Below are 21,941 nucleotides of genomic sequence, written 5' to 3' on the forward strand. Positions count from 1 at the left end.
GAAGATGCAAAAGAAGGTCCCACAGCTGCCCACTAGCCAGGTTGGGGTTTATTGGGGGAAAGACTGGCCATCGGACCTCTTCCCCATATCAGCTTTGGGTCAGGAGCATAGTGATTTAGACTTAGTGGCTACATGCTTGACTCTTCAAAAAATGAATAGTATTTTACCAGTGAAAGTGTTTTCTTACTCCTCCCTCCAACCCTCTCAGCAGTTTTCTAGTAACCCCCTCCCCCCAAAAAATCACCCCTTTGATTTATAGTGTTTGCCAATTCCCATGGTGTAAATACTTCCACCCGGTTGATTTTCAGCTATTCAGGTGGCATGACTGAGCATGGGGATGGGACTAGATGCACGTAATAAGTGGTGCTGGGCCAGATGCGCCCAGCACACACTGAATGCACTGCTGACCCTTGCCCCTAGTTTTCGAGGATATGCTACATATGGGCCAAAGAAGCAGCATTTATTTAAAAGGACGATCTTTCCTGCTTGCTTGTTACTTGCTGGGGTTCCTATTTTGCAGACAAAGCTCCCTAATTAATGAAACACTTGACTGTTTTAATTAAGGAGCACATGGTTTGGCTCTTTTAGAAACTATTGGAGATACTGAACTGACTTCACCTTCTCCTTAAAGCTGGTTTCCCAGGAGGTTCTTAAGTGCCAGCAAACACTGGCAAGGACATCAGTGGCACTTAACAGGGGCCCAGTGTTGGCTGCAGAAGCAAGAGCAGGATCGCAACAGGCAGCTGGTTTTGGTGGAGACTTACCCGACTGCCGAAAAAGATTACTCTCTACGATCTTGCTCATGCAGTTCAGCTTCTGGCGAACTAACTGGTTGTCAGGGATGCTCTGAATGAACTTGCAGAAGAGCACACTGGAAAGGAAGCCCGTGGTTAGCGTTTCCATGGCGCCAAGTTCAAGGTGCCCTTACCCTTTTCCCCTCCGCTCTGAGGTTCACCTGGAAATCTCTCCCAAATGACCTGAGAGGCTGTCTCGAGGAAGCAAAGGAGAGACTCTATTCCTTGCTCACTACAGGGCTCAGCCTCAGAGCTAACTCTGCTTCAACTTCCCAAGTACCCCCAGGACCATACCCGCTTTCAGACCTGCCTTAACACTCAACTTCTGCAGAATCCTTTTTTTGCTAACTCCACCCCAGTGCCCATGGCCATCTGACTTAGCATTCTGGGATATGTAGGTATAGGGCTGGAAGCATATTATTATGTACTTTCTTCTGCAGTTAATTTTAGGTCTGCGCGTCCCATTTCCCTTGACAACGTGCAAACCTCTTCAGAAGCAGGCTTTGTGGCTTCTCTTGAATCTTCCCAGAACTGAGCACAAAATGGCTCAGTGAATATGTTTTTTGCTATTTACCTGAGCTCAACAGGATCAAACACCAGTTTGACGTCGTTAATGATGCTAGGAAGGTACTTCAGAGCTGCGCCCTGTAAGGAAACACCACAGGCAGAGTCAGTTGCCGAGCAGGACAAACACAGAATTCACGGCTTCCTCCCAGGAACCAAAGGCTTGGATCTGAAACAGGGAACCGGGCACAGGTGTTCTTGCAACGAAGGGGAACGCTGATGTGATACGCAACCTCCTAAAATCTTTTTTTTCCTGAGAAGTCAGGATGCTCAGCTTTCTGTCTGCACTACCAACAGGCTCTGCCCATTTGGGATTCATGTTTGTATCCAAGAGGCAGTGAAAACCTTGACTTCTCCCTCATAGCGTTGCCATAATGAGCAAAGAGGAAATAATAAAGTTCAAATGCGAGTCTTTAGAGATTACCTATTTTACATTTAAAAAAGTGACAATGATGAAAACGATGGTGACCCTGGGCTTGCGGAAAGACCAGGACTAAAAATAAAAACCTGTCGCCTTTAACATCAGAATCCAGGGCTGAATTCCCAGGGGCCGCACCAGTCATTGAAGGGATTTCTAAAAGGGCAGCTTGTTTCTGGCAAACTGACCCTTGAGAATACGAAAGTGCAATAAATGTAAAAGGAGGTTTTCCCCTGTACTTTCTGTAAGTCATACTAAAAGTCACAAGCTCTCACTACAATCCACAAGAACTAGTCTCCCCCGCACCCCCACCCCCCGAGACTAGTTCTATGCTGACCCAGGCCATCCTCACTGACAGTGTCGGGGTCCCCACGAAGCCATCCTGACCTTGATCTTCACAGCTTCCTCCAGAGGCCTGTCCATTAGTGTATTGAAAGCGAGAAATAACTGGCGGATTGAGTTATTAAATTCATCTCCATCTTCACTTTGGCCATAAAATCTTAATCGGAAAAAGAGAAAAGCAGTAAGATTTCCCATCTTTACAAGAAATTTTGAGATATATCTGTTGCCTCAACAACGGTGGAGACCCATGCCTCCCTTGGTCACCACTTGGAATTGTTACAAAGAGAAGTCGTAGCTGCTCTGAGATAGTTTTGGGGAGAAACCCAGAGGCCTGAGAAGTTATCACCACCTGCTATTACCATCAGGGAGGTCATTTGCATGTATGGACCGTCCTACCACAGAGCTCTCAGCTGGTCCACGATGGCCAGCCAGTCAGGAGGGATGCCACGGGCTGTCTGAAGACCACCTTGTTGATGGCCTCATGCTGGTGGTCTCGGGGCATTGCCAGCACAGAGAGAACACAGGAAGCTGCTTGGTCTGGAGTGGCAGATGAGTCCAGCATGCTCACCTGCCTTCCTCAGCTCAGGAGCAGGATGCCCCGTAAGCTCGGGACATCTGCCCTACACACCACACCTGCTGTGCTCTGCTCTTCAGCATCACTCCCACCCTCCTCCTCTCTGTGTCACTCTAATCATTTTGTCTCATCTAATCAAGTCCTGGCCTTTTGGGTTGAAGTTTCAGACAATGGGTAGAAAAGCCCCTCAACCCCCGTCCGCCAGTCCAGTTAGTGTCACTCTGTCCATTGAACTGGCCATGCTGGTTGCTCTCCAAGAGGGGTCTTTCCGGGACACAGGACACCTTAGTCTGTACTGACGCCTGCTTGTGTGATTAAAGTGCTCTGAAGTCTTCAAGATGTGCCCACCAACTGAGAGGTTGGTTCTTCCACATCAATAAGTATTACTGGATGAATGTGGCATCCTTCCTCTCTCTCTCTCTCTCTCTCTCTCTCCCTCCCTCCCTTCCACTCTCTCTAAAAAAGCAATAGAAAAAATGTCCTCAGGTGAGGATTAAAAAAAAAAATCAACCACTTAAGTTTTTCTTTTGTAGCTTATTTTCTATTGTTTAGAGATATTTGTCAATCATTTCTTGATTCATAAGAGCCTTTAATCAGTACAACTATTCACCTTTGATCTGTACTATATGTTACAAGTTTTTTCCCCAGGTAACTTCTTTACCTTTGTTTATAGGTTTTCAATACACAACTTTTTAAAATATACATGCTCCAATCCACAGCCCCTTTCCTTCTGCCTTACAGATATATTTAACCGTTTGGAAATCCAGCTCTAATTACTGAAGGTCAGGGACGGCACCGCATGGTGAGCATTCCCAGAAAAGGTACTTCCTCTTTCCTGATTTCTCCTCTTTCTGAAGGAGCCGTTATTTAGGAATCCAAACTGGGAAGAATCTTATCTCTGGGGCTGTTTCACCAGCAGCTAAGCATGGTGTCGGCAAGGAAACACCACCCCCCCCCCCCCCCGAGGAAACATCGCCCCAAACAACTGCCACCATTCTCCCTCTACCACCACCAAGAGCTCATGGTCCTAGATTTTACACCCAGCACTGCCATGAAGCCCCTTGCTGTGTTCAATATAGTCTTTCCTCGCTAGAGCTGCTGTCACCAACAAAGGCTTCCAGCAAACTCCACGTTAGCCACCGGCATCCCTACGTCCTTCAGTCATTACTGCCCTAGACATTCTACCGATCCAAATGGACTTCCCATGGACCTTCTCTGATGGTTTCATAGTCCACCTCCAGCTTCGGCCCTGAACTTCTGAAGTTTGGCAACGCCATGACCCAGAGCTCACAGCGCCGAGCATGCGCACGAGGACGAAGGAAAACGACATGGAGAATGGGACGGCGTCAACACCTTATGACAGTGACCGTTACCTCAAGTAGAGCACTCTAGATTGGATGATGAATCTAAACAAGTACTTTAAGGCTTTCAAAGCAGCAAAAAGCAACTCTGTCTTGCTGGAGTCGTCTGCGTTAGCCACGTAGAAGTTCAGTACCTTGGAGAGTTTCCTGAAAAGCGGGAGAAGGACATGTCACTGGGAAAAGTGGCCCTCAGAGGCTGGGGTGAGTCGTGCAGGGAGGGAACCTGGCATACTGGGGAACAGACGTTACATCGGCAGTTTTCTCCTCTGGACTATGTCCTGAACAGGGAAGTTAGCTCCTTTGCAATTTAGTTCCCTCAGGGCAGTCTAGATTCAGAGCTTCTTTTCGGCTTAGATACGGGGATGGTTTCTTTCCCTTTGTAGGATGTTAAAACAGGATGAAGAAATGAAAGAGTTGAAGATTCATATCCTGAAAAGACACTTTCGTCTCTGGTATGTTATACAGACGTTTCCAGATGTTCCTTGAAGGGAGAGATTGCCCGTCTGAGACAGTTTCCTTAAAGCAGTGGTCAGCAAACTCATTAGTCAACAGAGCCAAATATCAACAGTACGATTGAAATTTCTTTGGAGAGCCAAAATTTTTTAAACTTAAACTTCTTCTAATACCACTTCTTCAAAACAGACTCGCCCAGGCTGTGGTATTTTGTGGAAGAGCCACACTCAAGGGGCCAAAGAGCCGCATGTGGCTCACAAGCCGCAGTTTGCCGACCATGGCCTTAAAGGATGTCTAATTCCCTCCTATCTGCCCAAGCCTGTGGCCATCAGTAACTCTCAGCCAGAAGGAAACAGCATGAGTGTGGGGAGACCAGGGCCCCCACGGTCCCGAATTCCCCACAGACAGCCCTGGTTAGAGACTGCAGAAAGCTCCTTTAGTCTTCCTAGAGCCTTCAGACGAGGCATTGTCTGAATCTTCTGCTAATTCACACTTTTGAGGGCACTGATATGGTGAACTTCCCTTCTGGGAATCTCCCGAGTTTCTAAGAGAAAATCCGGAGGAAACATGTGGAACTGGCCAAATCCAGATTCCTCTCCCCAGGAGCGCTGCATTTCACTCTGTGGAACGAAGGTGCCGGCCAGGACCTCCTCCCCTGTGGCTGCTGCCAGATGGAAAGTAAAGCCAGTGGTATCGCTGCGGCTTCCCCTGCTACCGTGGGCACTGCAGCCCCCGCTACGCTACAGGACACCTCCGTTAGGTCACTTATGTGTTACCACATTTCCGGACTCTCATGCAAATAAAACTAAGGACTTGTGTAATTCAGAAGAGGACACAAGGGATGCATGATTTGACCTAAAGACCGGGTCAGCAGCTACCCCGACAGACCAGCCGGCAGCAATTGGCATGATCTGGCAAAAGCCTCTGTCAGAAGATCTTGCTGACCTCTGCTACGTTCCTGTCACTACCTGTCACACTGCTTTGCACAATAACTGGAATGACAGGCCACAGAGACCACATGATGGACTAAGCACTCCTGGGCCCAGTGCAGCGCGAACATTCGTTGCTCTCCTCCGTCAGGGACCAAAGACAGAAAGCAAGCTACGCCACGGACGAGGCAGAGACCATTCCCTCTCGTGCAAAGAAGGGAAAAGGAAGCCTTCTCACAGTTTGTGAGTAATCATTCTACGGCTCTGTGGCATAGGATTGAGAGCCCGACTTGCTCTTCTACCAAGATGTGGTTTTGGTTAACCCACTGTTTGAGCCCCGGGGCCTCAGGCTAATCTCACTGACACCCAATTGCAAAGATCCCGAGCATGGCCACCTGTCCTGGCTGATGCTCCTGAGGGCCGCAGCTCCTCCCCTGTATCTTCCGGAATCTTAAAGATAAACAGCCTTCTCTCTTCTCTCATTTCCCAGAAGGAGAGCCTGAACTTTACACGTTTTCCAGGGTAAGAATGTTACATGGCCCCACTTTCCACCAGGAAGCTCTGAACAAGTCTCTGCCCTCGGAGCCACGTTTGCTCAGCCTACGACCCTCATGTTTCGCAACAAGCAGACGGAAGAGTCTAAATTGGACAACCCAACAGCGGGCTCCCGAGTCGTACTCACACGTAGGCCAAGGTGGCACTGAAGTGCTTGTAAATGTAGGTTTCCAGGACGGGGTTAAAATGCTGGAACTTGATGTCTCCGATCAGTGAGATAATAAACACCTGCCACGGGAGGAACAGACACAGCAGCTCTGAACACGCCCCAGGCTCTGTGTCAACACCCAGATTTCACATCAGTTGCTCTTTCCTTCTTCACCACGTCTGCAGCATTCTCACTTTACTAGTCCTTTCTATTTGACATGGTCAGAGACTGTGACGTGTCAGGCACGGCGTAGATGCTGCGAGGAAACCAGCGGGCACCCTGGCCTCCGGGAGCTCGCTGTCTCAGAGTGCAGCGCATGGGGACACAGTCGGGGAGACATGGGGCAGGAGAGAGGGGATACGGACAGGGTTTCCGTGGGAAGAATAAACTCTGACCCGGAGGCAGCTAATGAAATATTCCATGGCATTCTTCTCCTGAGTGCAGTGTGAGCGCTCCCAATAACTGAACCTCACCGGACTTTTGCCCCCCAATTTCTCTCTCCTGTCACTGTCAGGCGCATAATCGGCAAATAACCTCTGCACCTGCACCTACTCATGAGGAAAGTGCACAAGGAGCACCGAGACTGCCCCTGCCCCGGCGCAGGAATGCCTCCCGACCTTGGGCACTGGGCTCAGAGCCAGTCTCTCCTTCTCAGTCTATGAGTAATAACTGACCAGGTGTGACCTCAGCTGGAGCCATTTCCTGTCTTACCATCCAGCTCTGACTGCATTCATGTTTCTCCAAGCTGGTGAATGACCTAAAGCTGCAATTTACCTCCCAAATTCTGCACGGAACTTACACCCTGACGAGAAAATAATGCTTGGGATGAGTCAGCCTTTTCCACTACCCCCTTCCCTCCACCACTCTGGCCTTCCCAAATCACCTCTCCTGATCTAGAGTTCAGCTCCTGGAACGGACTGTTTAAGTGCTTTGTGTGACATTGAGTTATCTGCAGGGCTGTGTATCCTACGTATGTGACTAAGACTCATCTCTGACTTGGGAAGTCAGTCTGCCTTGCGTCAACCCACATACACACATCCGCTACAAGCCGCAAGCCTCTCTGAGTGGTTTCTCCTGGTGTGGGACTTTAAGTGATTAAAGTAATTCCTGATTTCCAATGTGATACAACATTGTTTTCCCTCATGAGAAAGGGAAAGTAGATCAAAATTGAGATCTATTAGGAAAGAGAAAAAAGGCTTTGAATCTAAACCAAATGTTTCTAATTCCACTTCCAGATATTCAGCCTCAAGAAATAGTCAAGACAGATGTATACAAATATTTATGCAGGAGGCATAACAAAAATGAACGGTTCAGAGAATAAACACTAGTTAATATGCTTAACTGCTTACCAGTGCATCAAACACAAGGAAGTCGTATGTTTCATTGTCTGACATTTCCATCATTATATTAAAAAGTGCATCTAGTGTATCTTGCAAAAACTGAAGAAAGAAAAAGCAGAGAGGTTATTTGTTGGTTTTGGCTCAGCTCCACAGTATAGAAATTCAGGGATAATTAGGTTTCAATAGCATAGGTTTTAAAATAGCATTTTCTTAAAAATCACTCTTGCTTCCCAATGTAGATAACAAGTGTTATATTTACAAAGGTAGGTTTAATTTAAAATGCTGAAGTAATAATATAGTGGGTATGTTTCTAAGTATGGATATCCAAACGTACCTTAACAATCTCTCCTCCATCCACCTCCATTAACTTCTTTAGGTTGTGTTTAATATTCTGGAAGTTCGAACGCCAATTCAACAAGCCTAACAGGTCAACTAGGAGAAAAGAGCACAAACCATAAACATTAGACAGCGATTAGAAAGGGCAGCCCAGACCATTGCTGGATACAGCTGCAGAACTCTCTAGAAAAGACAATGGCTCTTAATGGTGGCCAATACCTTACGTATTCCATGAATTTACTGTGTCCCATTTAATCAGAGAAAAACTTTGTGGTCTTCTTTTATTTGTAAAAGATTTTTAAAAAATTAACCACTAATGTTCACGACCATAAAACAATACCTGAATAGAACTCATGTTTTGCAAATAATGATGTCACAGCCACACAGCTGATGCCTAAAACACTCCCTTTTAAATATCTTTATTTTTAAGTAAACTTCATACCTCTAATTTGCTGCACTGCTTAACTTCTCCCTTGTCACTAAGTGTGTCTCGGTAGATTCAAATTAGGGAAAAGGGAACTTATACACATGCATTAGTGCTTTTAAACGTCACACCCATATTGTGGAGCAGACTTTATTTTTCCCATTTTTGAGATGAGGAAACTGAGGCTTTGTGAAACTGAATTCCTCGCTTTAGGTCACACAACTGCCAGGAAGTGGTAGGAATGGAATCCAATTATAAATTCATCTAATTCCAAAAAATCATGTCATTGCTACTCTGACATATTGCCTCCCCAGAGTTCTGCAAAGAAACAGACAAGCAAACCAGGTAAGTTGCTATTTCAAAGGAAGGCAGAACAGATTCATGGCCCCGTTGGTTAAGTTTGGAACAAAAATCTTGAGATGACTTAGCATTTAAAATGTAGACTTTTGAATCTTTAAGCCACTTGAAGCTTTAATGCATGTTGGCTACAAAAGTGTCCCATGGAAAAATAGCAGGCATCTGGACTGTTACTATTTTGTTAAATACATCAAGTTACTATTAACATTAACAGAGCTTTATCTAGTAAAAGAAGCAACACGTAATTTTTAATCAATGGACTTGTATAAATCCTATATGATAAAAGCCCAGCGACCCAACGGCGGAACAACTAGTTGCTATGATGCATGCTGACCAACAGGGGGCAGATATTCAACACTGGAGCTGCCCCCTGGTGGTCAGTGCACTCCCACAGCGGGCTGATCCCCTCAAGCCATGCCCTCCACCAGTGCATGAATCCCGTGCACCGGGCCTCTAGTATATATATAAGTAGTTGAAAACATATACTGTTCATTAAAATAGTCACTCTGCTTCACTGGTGTTTGTTTTATTGGTTTGCATATTGTTTAATCTCTTGGAAGTCTCCAAAATGCAGTGCCTAGAGAGATTGCACAAGGCCTGTCCACTGTCAACAGAATAAGGTCCTAGTAATACACATGGAAGGCAGTAAGGCCGCACCTATGGTCCTGCTGCCACATCTCCCACCTTTCTCTCTGTATGCCGCACCCCCCACACTGTGGCATGCTCTGAAATAGCTCCATGTCTTTGCATATATTCTTCTCTTTTTCTGAAATGTACACCAATACTATGTATTTGCAAGCCCCTACTTAAATTTATTTTTTAATACTCTTTATTTTAATACGTTTTTATTTATTTCAGATAGAAGAAGGGAGGAAGTGGGATAGACATATCAACAATGAGAGAGAACCATTGATCGGTTGCCTCCTGCATGCACCCTACGTGGGAATCAAGCCTGCAACCCCAGGCATGTGCCCTGACTGGGAATCAAACTGTGACCTCCTGGTCCACCTGTTCAACCACAGAGCCACACCAGCCAAGCCCTTTAAATTTCATGGCCCATCTCAAACTCTATTCCCCCTGGGAAGAACTTCCTAATCATTCTCTGCTGTTGGCACTCTTCCCTACATATCCATATCCACAACCATAAAATAACAAATAATAAAGACACTCTTGGTATCTCTTTCTCTTCCCATAGACTTGATCCACTTGAGAGCAGGAATCATACTGTTTTTATTCTTGTACACCACCATGCTGCTATGTACCTAGTAGGTGTTCAATACATGTTTGATGAAAGACTGAATGAACAGCCGAAACCGGTTTGGCTCAGTGGATAGAGCGTCAGCCTGCAGACTGAAAGGTCCCAGGTTCGATTCCGGCCAAGGGCATGTACCTTGGTTGCGGGCACATCCCCAGTGGGGGGTATGCAGGAAGCAGCTGATCGATGTTTCTCTCTCATCGATGTTTCTAGCTCTCTATCCTTCTCCCTTCCTCTCTGTAAAAAATCAATAAAATATATTAAAAAAAAGAAAAAAGACTGAATGAACAGATGAATGGATGGATGAAAAGAGAACCGGTAGCCCTGAGGAAGCTGGTCACGTGCTCAATATACTTCTTTAATTCATTTATTCATTCATTCAGTATGTAATAATAGGATTGTGCTAGGCCTGCCCATTAGGCACTCTCCTCTTCCATCTTCCCATATCCACTGCTGTCACAGGCTAGTCAATGGGACCACTCCATCTACACTTCACGCCACTCACCGCTGCCTGAGAAAAAGGACTTACACACTTGTCACCCAGCAGCTTCAAGAAGTTGCAAAGAACCCATTGACCAGCCTGGAAGTTTACTCCTTAAACATATTTGCATGTCATGTCACCGCTCATGTTAGGAACCCATTTGGCATCTGGTGAATCACAGGTCTTGGGGCTAGGAAAGTGGTGGAACGGTGTTATGGACAGCCCTGGACTAGCTGTGTTTCTGTGACCCATACAGGTTGATGCATATAGCTCTAGCTAATGTTCATTGCTGCGTAACATCTATCCCCTGTATAAATGCACCATAATTATCTACTCATTACACTGCCAGTAAACATTTGGGTGGTTTCTAATTTTTTCTATCACAAACAATTCTGCTGTGAACATTCTCATGTGTCTTCTGGACCAGATGCAGTAGCTTCTCTGAGATACAAAACTGGAGTGGAATTTTGGATCATCAGGAATGACCATCTTCAACTGTACTAGGTATTATCAAATGCCCAAAGTTGTCCCAATTTCTATCCCCAAGAAAAGTATGTAATAATTCAGGATACTCTACATTATAATCCCAGAATGTAGGATAGTGAATACCTTTGGGAGATGATCAGAAACCATAACATTTAATAAAAAAACAAACAAAACCACTGGCCTTGGCGTTATTTATCTATTTTCAGATCCAAGACCACCACTTATGATCTCAGGCACAATATTTTAGCACTTTGACTCCCTTTTCTGGTCAGTAAACTGAGGTTACTAATGGGAATACCGGGTCTCCATGTGCTAGGGGTTTGGGTGACTGTGAACAGCTGGCACATACCTGAAACCACTTTTCCCTTTCCTGGAACAGCAAATGTTTTCTCACCCTCCACCTGGGCCCAGCAACAAGTAATTCCACGTAAACCGGTCTGTTCTTGCTTTGAAAAAAATAAAGAGCCAACAAGCTCTGCCTGAACAAGGGCCTGTGGCTTTTCACCTTCTGAGTCTGAGTAGTCCTGCTACGGCTAGTAAGACATGCCTTTGTCAGGGTCTGTGTGAAAGCACAGCTACCCTCCTGATCCGGAAATGCTCTGAGATGGGTGGCTTATTAATATTCTCCAGCTTCTTCTTCCTCAGAACAAATTCCATTGGTTCTTTATCTCTTACATCAAATTAGAGGAAAGCCAATGCACGAGCAACCCACAGTCATTACCCATCCCTCTGAAAGCCCTGCTTTCCTGATGCTCGTGACGCCCTGCTGGTCTCCCCATCTTTCCCGTATCTGTCCCCTTTCCTATCCCATCCCGCCGACGGAGGTCCCTTCTCTCTGGTTAAGATCAGTTGGGCCTCCTTCAACCTTTTTGGGAGGGGACATTATTTAAGGCCTTTTTTGGTTTGTTAGGATGAGTTTTTTGAGATCTACACACTAGGAATGAGGTGACAACAAAGGAAAGAGTACAGTCCCCCAACGGAACCTTCTGTGATGATGGAAACGTCGCCTATCCGTGCTGGCCAACGGAAGTCACCAGCCCCGTGAAGCTGCTGAGCCCTTGGAATGAGACCAGTGAAACTAAGGAACTGAATTCCTCCCCTTTTTTGCTTTTATGTGACTTAAATGTCCCAAGCTGCACGTGGCCAGTGGCTGTCAGCGCAGCACAGGTTTAGAACACGTGGGCGATGGGCGATGTAGATGCCGCAGGGCGAGCGTCCGAGCTGAGTACTGCGATCTGGCAGTAGCTTCCTAAATGTCTGACGCGGAGACAACAAGCAACATAACAACATGGTTTTCTCTAACAGAAATCCCTTTGTCTTTGTATTAGAAATAATTTTCAAACTTTCTTTGAGCTCTAATCTCTGTGAAGGATAATCTATTAGGTGTTTGATAAATGCTATCCCTCTTTAGTGTCCTTTGATAGTCCCAAATGTACACTAATGCTTCATATAGGCTATTACTAAAAACAATAATAATAATAGTATATGCCCCAGCTGGTTTGGCTCAGTGTATGAAGCATCGGCCTGCGGACTGAAGGGTCCCAAATTTGATTCCAGTCAAGGGCACATGCCTGGGTTGCGAGCTCGATCCCCAGTAGGGGGTGTGCAGGAGGCAGCCGATCAATGATTCTCTCTCATCATTGATGTTTCTATCTCTCTCCCCCTCTCCCTTCCTCTCTGAAATCAATGAAAAACAAATGTTTCCTTAAAAAAAATAACATTTTGACATTTCATAGTTAAAATTTTGGAAAATACTGAAAGAAACAAATAAGAACTATCCAAACTTTTGAAGTTGATTCTTTTAGTCTTTTTCTGTGTATGTATAATGATGGTGACAGTAATAAGAGTTAATTCTCATATAGTGTTTCCAAGGAACTAGACTCTGTTGCTTTGCTTTTACATATTTTAACTCACCTCATTCTTTGAAACATATACTATTATTACTCTCTTAAAGAAGAGGAAATCAAGTCACAGAGAGATCAAGTGACTTGCCTAAGATGAAACAGCTAGTAAGTGGCAGAGCTGGGATTTGAACCCAAGCAACTGGCTCCAAATTGTCCTCACACATTTAAACAAGACTGAGTTGGTACTCTACATGGTGCTAAAATGTCTTCATGTCTTTGACTGTTTTGAAATATATTTGGCAACTGCATGTATTTTGTCCTTTAATTCCACTTTATAATTTAAACTGGTCCCAAGTATTGGATATTTAGTTGTTTCAACTATTTCCCTTCTTGTGAATAATAGGCAAAATCTTTATTCATTAATCACTGTGCACCTCTCTCATTGTTTACTTGGGTTCAATTTCTAGGGGTCAAGTTACTGGGTCAAGGGGTTTGAATACCTTTTAAATATCTGATATACCTTCTAAATCATCTCCCATAAATATTGTAACATTTCAACTCAACTCATATCAGCAGTTTATTATATTTACTTTTTACCTAACATATTAGAAAGTAAAAGCACACTCACCAAAAATTAAGCCAGAAAAAAAGGCAAAACTATGGAGACAATATAAAGATCTAGGCCAAGACCGATTCTACTAGTATTTCTCTGCCAGTGTCCTCCCTTATTACCAACATCCCTTGTTACATGTATTACACAGGCCACATTATCAGAGCTCTTTGCTGCCTTGAAGGAAAGAAACATAAGACTTCCCAAATTAATATAAATTAAAATTTTAATTTTCTTTGTCCAGAATAGGACCTCATTTTAAGCCATTATTTGAAAATAGTTCATAATTTAAAGTGGCTTTTCCCATAGGATATGTTCATGTCAGTACATAAGATACAAAATGGCAAATTATTAAATCAGTTATAAAGATTTATAGCATGATGAATACCAATTTACAGTAACTGTCACCAGACTTATATACCGAAGCCTAAAGGGTTGCTACACCAGAGGTCAGCACTAACCTGACTCTCCCATTTGCTCAGACTTCGTTTACTAAACACTGTCATAAATCCAGAAAAGAAACCTCACCGGGTCCTGGTAATGAATACATTTAATAAATAATGACAATATTAAAAAATACACAAATGCTTTTGATCCTGTTTGAAAGGTGGACAACAAAACCTCAGAAGGAGCTTCAGCAATCGGGTCAGGACCTCTGGTCCCTGACCATCTCCTGAAGAGCAGAGAACCCAGCCAATGTGCCCAGCACCCACGTCTGAAGACGTGGCCCCGTGATCCAGCCAGAGCCTAGCGGGAGGCCCCAGGAGGCCTAAGCAGCGCGCCCCGGGGGCCACTGCGTCCCACACCTACCGTTCTGCGTGAGCTTCGTGGAGCAGATGAGGGTGGCAATCTGGAAACTGTCTTTGGTGCTCTCCTTGGTGGGGGCAAAGCTGGCCTGGGTTTTGGATGCTTGCAGCTCTTTTTCTTCCATCTCTGCCTTGGTCCCAGGCAGGGTCAGGTAGAACTTCGCGTCTTCCATTTTCTTGTTATCTCCCTGGAAAGGCAGCATGTCAGGAAGACCAAAGGAGGGGCACCGCCTCTCACACGCCAATGAAGACGGTGCCTTTCCGGCATGAGAAATGAGGTTTCATCAAAGTAAGCCCAGGTCCCTTCCAACTCCGAGAACGGCAGCGGCACTTCCCAGGGTGGGAGCCCAGACTCAAAACGGAATAAACATGGAGGAAGTTGTGAGCTACACTAAGAATAGCCTAGGTGTCCGCTATCTACAGTAATAAAAGAGTAAGATGCAAATTGACCGTACCTTTGCGATGCCCACCAGCCAATCAGGAGTATGCAAATTAACCCAAGAAAGCTGGTGGGTTAATTTGCATATGCAGGCACTGAGCAGCCCGGGGCAGAGCAGGACGCTTGCGTCGTCCTCATGGCGACAACGCAGGCATTCCGCACCGCCCCAGCCGCTCCAGGCCTCTGAGCAGCGTGGGAAGGCGGAAAGGTAGCTCCGGGCTGGAGCGAAAAGGCGGCTCCGGCCAGGGCGAAGGCGGTGCCGGCCAGGGCGAAGGCGGTGCCGGCAGCCAGGGGAAGGAAGGCCCATTCTTGCACAAATCTTCGTGCATCGGGCCTCTAGTAAATACATAAATAAATAATAAAGAATAAGTCTGGAACTTATTATCTTGAACCTCTAAATGGTCACAGTTATGCACCATTGGGTTGACTGGGGTCACTGGGAAGAAACAGCTTGCCCTGCCTTCCCAAACTATCTATAAACTAATTATAGAGAATAAGAAAAAATACTGATCAGGTGGGTACATCTCAAAAAAGCTGCCAACCCCATGATACTGTTGGATGGACAAGATCTTCTGGCATCTACTTTCCACTCTAAAATCTCAGTAGATGCGAGAGCTCTGCAGCAGTTAGAAGACAACACTGTCAGGGAAGGAAACAATGCCCGATAGCAGAGAAATGGTGCCCGGCTCCTGCCGATATGAAAAACACACCCTGGCACACTCTAACCAAGCCCAACAGTGCAACTGTCTACACACCACACAGGGTGACGCAAAGGCAAGCGGGCAGCCACGGGCGCCACGTGCGGGAGAGGGAGACTAATACCGCACTCACTCTCTCCAGAAAGCGGAGGGGAGACCACGCAGCCAGGGGGATGTGGCCTTCGGGATTCTAGACTTAAAGGGGCAAACACACGCAGGTCTAGAGAAATTTTGTTTGCTTTTTTTAATCCTCACTGGATGAGGATAGTTTTTCCATTGATTCTAGAGAGAGTGGAAGGGAGCGGGGAAGGGGCGAGAGGGAGAGAGAAACACAGATGTGACAGAGACACATCGGTTGGTTGCCTCTCAACGCACCCTGATCCAGGGGCGGGGATCAGACCTGCAACCCAGGTACATGCCCTTGACTGGGAATTGAACTGGAGACCCTCCGGTGAGCAGGCCAAGATGCTCTAACCATTGATCCATGCTGGCCAGGACTAGAGAAGTTTCTGATGTGGATAGGTATAAGTCCGAAAGGAACCTTCAGAACCCATTTCAGAAGGAGTAAACACTTCCTCAGTGATTTCTGAGGCTGATTCTGTGCATCACCTTATACACCACCAGGTCGTGCCTCCCGTCCTGCAGGGTGGTGCCGTCCGCCTTCATCAGCTTCACGAAGGCCACCCCAAATGCTCGCTCCGATCGATCTCTGGCTGAAAAGACAGAAACAGCAAGTCTGAGCAGTGCCGAGAGGTGGTCAGGAAGTGAAGGCTATGACGTCCGGCTTCACATGTTGCTCTGGGGTGTGATGTTCAATCATGCCATAAGCAGCCCAGTTCAGCAAGTTACACTCATACAGTGTGTGTCACAGGCTTCTTAAAGGAAGTATTTCCCACACCGAAATCTTCTGGTGCCTCCAATATGCTCCTCTCCCTACGTTTACAGATGAATGAGGCCAGCAACCCCTAGGTGATCTCAATCAGAAATGTGGGTGTGGACACCGCCGCCATCCCTGTGTCATCTCCATGTACTGATTACCCCTGGAACCTGTGCCACTCTTCTCCATCCCCTCTGTTCCCGCCTAAGTTCAGGCCACCCCCACCCCTTCCCTCTATTTCTACAATGGTTATCCATTCTCCTTTCGATGACCATCTGGGCTAAGGCCAACATGATAATATTATTAATAAAGCTGCTTTAAACATGTACCAAACCACCACCCACCACCCGTAACACACCCTTTATTTTTTTTATTTTTATTTATTTTTATATTTTTTTATTGATTTTTTACAGAAAGGAAGAGAGAGGGATAGAGAGCTAGAAACATCGATGAGAGAGAAACATCGACCAGCTGCCTCCTGCACACCCCCTACTGGGGATGTGCCCGTAACCAAGGTACATGCCCTTGACCGGAACCGAACCTGGGACCCTTGAGTCCGCAGGCCGACGCTCTATCCACTGAGCCAAACCGGTTTCGGCCGTAACACACCCTTTAATGGCTCCTCCATACAGGGTTCAAAAGAACCTTCATCCTTCGTGATCTGGCTCCAGCCCACCTGGCAAGATTGTCAACCCAGGCTCTACCACTTCCTGGCAGTGTGCATTTGACCAAGGATTTAACCTCTCTGTGCGCAGTTTCTTTATACATAAATGTGGATTAAAGTAGTATGTACTTTATCAGATTATTGTGGATATAAACAAGGTGGTGTGTAAATGGAGCTTCACTGAGAGTCTGGTACAAACTAAGGCTGGATAAATGCTATGGCAGTGGTTCTCAACCTTCCTAATGCCACGACCCTTTAATACAGTTCCTCGTGTTGTGGTGACCCCCAACCATAAAATTATTTTCGTTGCTACTTCATAACTGTAATTTCGCTACTGTTATGAATCGTAATGTAAATATCTGTGTTTTCCGATGGTCTTAGGCTCTACAGCAGCGGTTCTCAACCTGTGGGTTGTGACCCCATAGGTTGAGAACCGCTGCTGTAGAGCCTAAGACCTCGGTTATGAAGTAGCAACGAAAATAATTTTATGGTTGGGGGTCACCACAACACGAGGAACTGTATTAAAGGGTCGCGGCATTAGGAAGGTTGAGAACCACTGGCATAGAGCCATATGCAATTGCTGATATTTGACCATTTGACATTGACCGACCAAGTGGCAATTTCATGTTGTGCAACCTGAAATTATGATTGCTCCCCCTGCTCCCATTCGGCTCTACTGAGCTCACTTTGGTTTTCAGACACTTTTCTGCACTGTCACTCTCTGTTGGGCTAACTTCTACTCCCCTTCAGGCTTCACCTAAGTTGTAGGAAATCTCATGCATGAATCCCCTAATGGGCGAGGTGCCGGGCTCCACGTTCCCCACAACTCGATGCTGCTGAGGCCGTACTCCTGCTCTGAACGTAGTCTCTTCTTCTCTTGCTCACCTTCCTAACCTGCCCACAGAGGCCATTCAGAGCATGGCCGTGCCCCATCTGCTGGGACATACCCAGGGCCTGGCCTGCCGTCTGGTACATAGATGGCTCAACTACATCCAGTTTGAAATAAAAAATTGCATTTTTATGTGCTAAATGAGAACAAGATCCTTGCAGAAATTTTGTGATTAATCTGAAAACAATCATTTTTATTCTCTGTTCACACTTAAGGGCAGCCTTTGCATTTATCTGTAATCGAAGACTTGAAATGAGAAAAGTAGTCATTTGGGGAGACAACAGATTAAACAGTTTCTTATTAAATAGTTTTCTTGCTGCAGGACTTTTCGGCAACACACAGCGAGACTGTTTCAGAGGGAGGTAAGTTATAGCATTTCCTATTCCTGTGGACTGTGAAACCCTTTTTGTCATAGAGCATCTATTAGCATCTTACAAAATTTTAGTGTTCACCGAACACATTTTGGGGAAATTCTGATACAAAATAATAACAGATCTTAGAAGCCCAGAAAAATTCATTTTTTTTTCTGATTTCCAAGCACCAATGAGTTCTGAAATGAAGATGCCAAGTATCTTGTTCTCCAGGCCCACGCAAACATGGCCAGGCAAGAGCAAGTATGTTTCATATGGGGATGTCCCAGACCTCCTGGTACTTACATTCCTGAGAGGATCGGTGTCGGAAGGTAAACCGTATATGGCAGCGAGTAACCTCTTCGATAGCAATGGATACCTGCAAAATAGTAAGAAATCAATAGCTGACACACATATATATTACCGTATTTTCCGGCGTATAAGACGACTTTTTAACCCAGGAAAATCTTCTCAAAAGTCGGGGGTTGTCTTATACGCCGGGTGTCATCTTATAGGGTGGGTATATCCCAAACTCTATATTTTAACTGGAAAAGTTGGGGGTCGTCTTATATGCCCAGTCATCTTATACGCCAGAAAATACGGTACTTTGTTCTCATAGGTCATTTTATGAAGTCAGGCTTAGTTTTAGAGTCCTGTCCCAGCATTAATTCCTATAAACTGAGATTTGGTGGGAGGTTTCATTCAAAGGAGATTTAGCTATTTTCATTTTTTTTCTTTTTTTTTCTTTTTTATTTTATTTTATTTTTTTATTATTATTATTTTTTTAAATTTCTTTATTGATTAAGGTGTCACACATTTGTCCTCATCCCCCCATTCCCATCCCACCCCTCTCCCCACGCATGAGATTTAGCTATTTTCAAACCAAAAGACTCTCAGGAGAAGATCATCTTTGCTGTTTATGGAAGATCCTCAGAATGGAGATAATCCACTTTTCTAGTGTCACACTTTGAGGTTCATACAGACCTTTCAGATTGCAAGGTGTATGTTTATATGGTAATAATTCGGGTCTATAATAGAAGGAAAAGATATATACTGGGGACAAGAGAAGATTTTACTGCTCATATGAAGATGGGGGACAGGAAAAACAGAAGTATGAAGCAATGAAAAGAGCAGAGAACTTATGCGAACGGTTAAATAAATCCGGGCACGACTTACGATGGAGTACTTACTATACAAGTATCGAAAAATACACTTCTGAGTAACTTAAATGCTTCGAGATAAAGTAGTTTTTAAGAGCACAGTATAAATCTGAATAAACAGCATAACTGAAAACGCCTGAAGCATATGAAATTGTGGACAACAGTTACTTCTGAATGGAGATATTAACGCAACTGTGTATTTCCCGAGCTTTCTGTGGAGAGCTCGGAACACGTGGGCAATCAGAGCGCGAGAGCAGCTGCAGGGCCTGGGAATCGAGCATCTTCTCCGAGTCGCGGGCACCTCGTCAGAAGGGCCTTACGGCGCGGAACGTTTCAGTCGCAGGGCTACTGAGAGGCTCACAGAAGATGACTGATCGGAAAAGCACGTTGGAATTTGTAATACACGTATTTAAACTGAAAAGAGGCCCAGAAAACTTGGTTAGAGGCCAAGCAGCAAATCAAGTTAGGCAACTGCTGGCAGAGTGGGAAAGTTCCCATTTGGGTTTGGACCATCTTGGCAGGCTATTGTATCATTACAACAGTCTCTCTATTCAAATTTCTACACATTAATGAAGGAGCCTATCATTCAAGAAATCTGACTCTCCTACAGAACTGCAATGAGCAGTTCATTTATTGCGCACCATAGGCAACCCATCTAAAACTTCCAGATAAGGTAGGAACGACTTGTAGGTAAAAGGAAGGAAGGAATGTGAACCGGGTTTAATTACGATAGGTGTTCCATTCTCACCTTGACAGTCTCATACCAGCAGGGCTGTTTGACTTGGTAATAGACCACTGATTTGTACTCCGAAATGCCTTCGTATCCAGCGCCGGGATGAAGTGCTTTCTTTAGATGGAGAGAAACAGTTAGGAGATAATGTTACCGGAACAATAAAAGATCCCCGCACGGCATTCACGAGCCCTCCGCGTGGCCAGCACAGGCCTGACACCGGCACCCACAAGCTGCTTCCATTTGGGGATGAAGAGCAGAGTAAGAATGAGTTTCTACAACCCTACCTGAGGGTCTACATGTGGTTATCCCTATGGGACCCAGCACCGTCCTAACACTCCTCTTTGCTGCAATATTGATCTCCTCCCCCCCCCACCCCCCTGGCATATACTCTCTTTTCTTCCCTCTCCTTCCCGGGAGCTGAGGCCCGGGAGCTGGCCGGCAGCTGTGAGCACACACAGGCACACGGCTGTGAGGGCCCGTGGACTCTGCACTGAGGACCGGGTGCGTAGGTACAGCATGTTCACTGAAACTCAAGGCTGTCTCTTCCCAGTAATGAACCTCTTGGCTCAGTAAACCAGGCTTCCATGGGGCACTGCCCAGCTGGTCAGCAAAGCCGTGAAATGACCGACTCGGAGAAGATGCGTACTTGAACTCACGGGCTATGGGGCTCTATTGAGAGCACAAATAAACCACCCCCACCGCATGGCCCACAGCATTCTGCTTGTCCCGTGACACAGAACACTTAGTCACTTAGTGGACTGTTTCCTTCAAAGACTCTAACATCCAGGGGAGGGGACAGGACTGTCTCGCTGTCCCTCAGGTGCCTGTGCAGCGAGGCACACGGCGAGCGGAGGGAGCTGGCGGTTCGAGTCTTGGATTCCAAAGCAGGTCACTAAGGCTCAGACACAGGAGCCAGATGCCAGCTGCGACAAAGAAGCCTCCTGCCTATCTCCTTCTCTCCTACGTCTTCCCCATTTGGGCAGTCGGAACTCTGATTGGAGAGCCAGGATACCTGGACCCATTCCCAGCTCCTGTGCTTCCCTGAGAAAATACGTATTCTTTCTGGGCTGCAGTTTCCTGATATTGAAACTAACAGCCCATCGTAGCCGACCTCTAACCATGACCTCTAAGCACCAGGCTTCCAGTTGGAAGCTCCCTCCTGGGTGTGTCTGCTGCTCTCCACTGGCCTGGGGAGGAGAAGTGCCTCCCAGTGCCTCCTGGGCACACGCCCCTGTGCTCAAGCCCCAGGGGAACTTGGCCTGGAAGGGGCTACAGTTTGGCAATGATAAAGAGCCTCTGCAGCAGAAGCGTGTAAATGAAATCGGTAGTGGCTTGAGATGTTTCTTAGCTCAGGATAAATATAAACATAAGAGTCTCAATGGTTTTCTTACTGAAACTGGTCAAGGCTAATCACAAATTTAACAGGTTTCATATTTGTTCCTTATGAAAAAGCAAATGCACCCTAATGTGGAGAACAATCAACTCCAGGCCAGAAGTCCCTGGTTGTTGTAGAGAAGTGGGGGGAAGGGGACATCTGTAATACTTTCAACAATAAAGATAAATTAAAAAAAAAAAAAAAAGAGGAACGAACGTGTGATGGCAGAGCATTCCGTGGTGCGTACCTCCAAAGTATTGCCCTCCTCGTCACACACAGACATGGTCACCTCCACGTTCTTTGGCGTCTTCTTTTTCCCTTTGTCAAACTCCCCGTGGATCAGGGTGACATAAATGTCATTCCGAACATCTCCTGTAACATGACAACCGTCCTGTGAATGGTGCTGAAACACTTTTAAGTTTTCTGATAGACAAACTCTAAGTAAACTAGGAATGGCCAGGTCTGACTCTATAGTGAGCTATACCGCACTTTTTCTACGTATTGTTCACTTCCCATTACCTCATTCTACCTCTCCACACATGCCCAAGTGTCTCAGAAGTGTGGTTTTTAAAGAATGAACTCTTTTCAATAGCAGTCGTTATTCTATTTAATAACTGCTGTCTAATAAAGTACACAGTGTATTTTATTGGTTTATAGTGTCATGTTATTAAATAATGCC

The 21,941-nt window shown here is 45.7% G+C and overlaps 1 protein-coding gene across 1 annotated transcript in view; it reads right to left on the reverse strand.

The window, feature by feature from the left end:
- DOCK5 (dedicator of cytokinesis 5) overlaps positions 1-21,941 on the reverse strand; it is a 206,005-nt gene that overhangs the window by 64,102 nt on the left and 119,962 nt on the right. Inside the window, exons 14-25 of the mRNA XM_054717208.1 lie at positions 21,510-21,634; positions 19,903-20,001; positions 18,301-18,373; positions 15,824-15,927; positions 14,082-14,265; positions 7,813-7,910; positions 7,488-7,577; positions 6,118-6,218; positions 4,066-4,200; positions 2,164-2,275; positions 1,369-1,439; positions 765-871 (exon numbers count right to left, since the gene is read on the reverse strand). Of these exons, the coding sequence (XP_054573183.1) occupies positions 765-871; positions 1,369-1,439; positions 2,164-2,275; positions 4,066-4,200; positions 6,118-6,218; positions 7,488-7,577; positions 7,813-7,910; positions 14,082-14,265; positions 15,824-15,927; positions 18,301-18,373; positions 19,903-20,001; positions 21,510-21,634 (1,299 nt within the window). The remainder of the gene's footprint in view (positions 1-764; positions 872-1,368; positions 1,440-2,163; positions 2,276-4,065; positions 4,201-6,117; positions 6,219-7,487; positions 7,578-7,812; positions 7,911-14,081; positions 14,266-15,823; positions 15,928-18,300; positions 18,374-19,902; positions 20,002-21,509; positions 21,635-21,941) is intronic.

This window comes from Eptesicus fuscus, chromosome 6 (genome assembly GCF_027574615.1).
Source record: "Eptesicus fuscus isolate TK198812 chromosome 6, DD_ASM_mEF_20220401, whole genome shotgun sequence".
Taxonomy (NCBI): domain Eukaryota; kingdom Metazoa; phylum Chordata; class Mammalia; order Chiroptera; family Vespertilionidae; genus Eptesicus; species Eptesicus fuscus.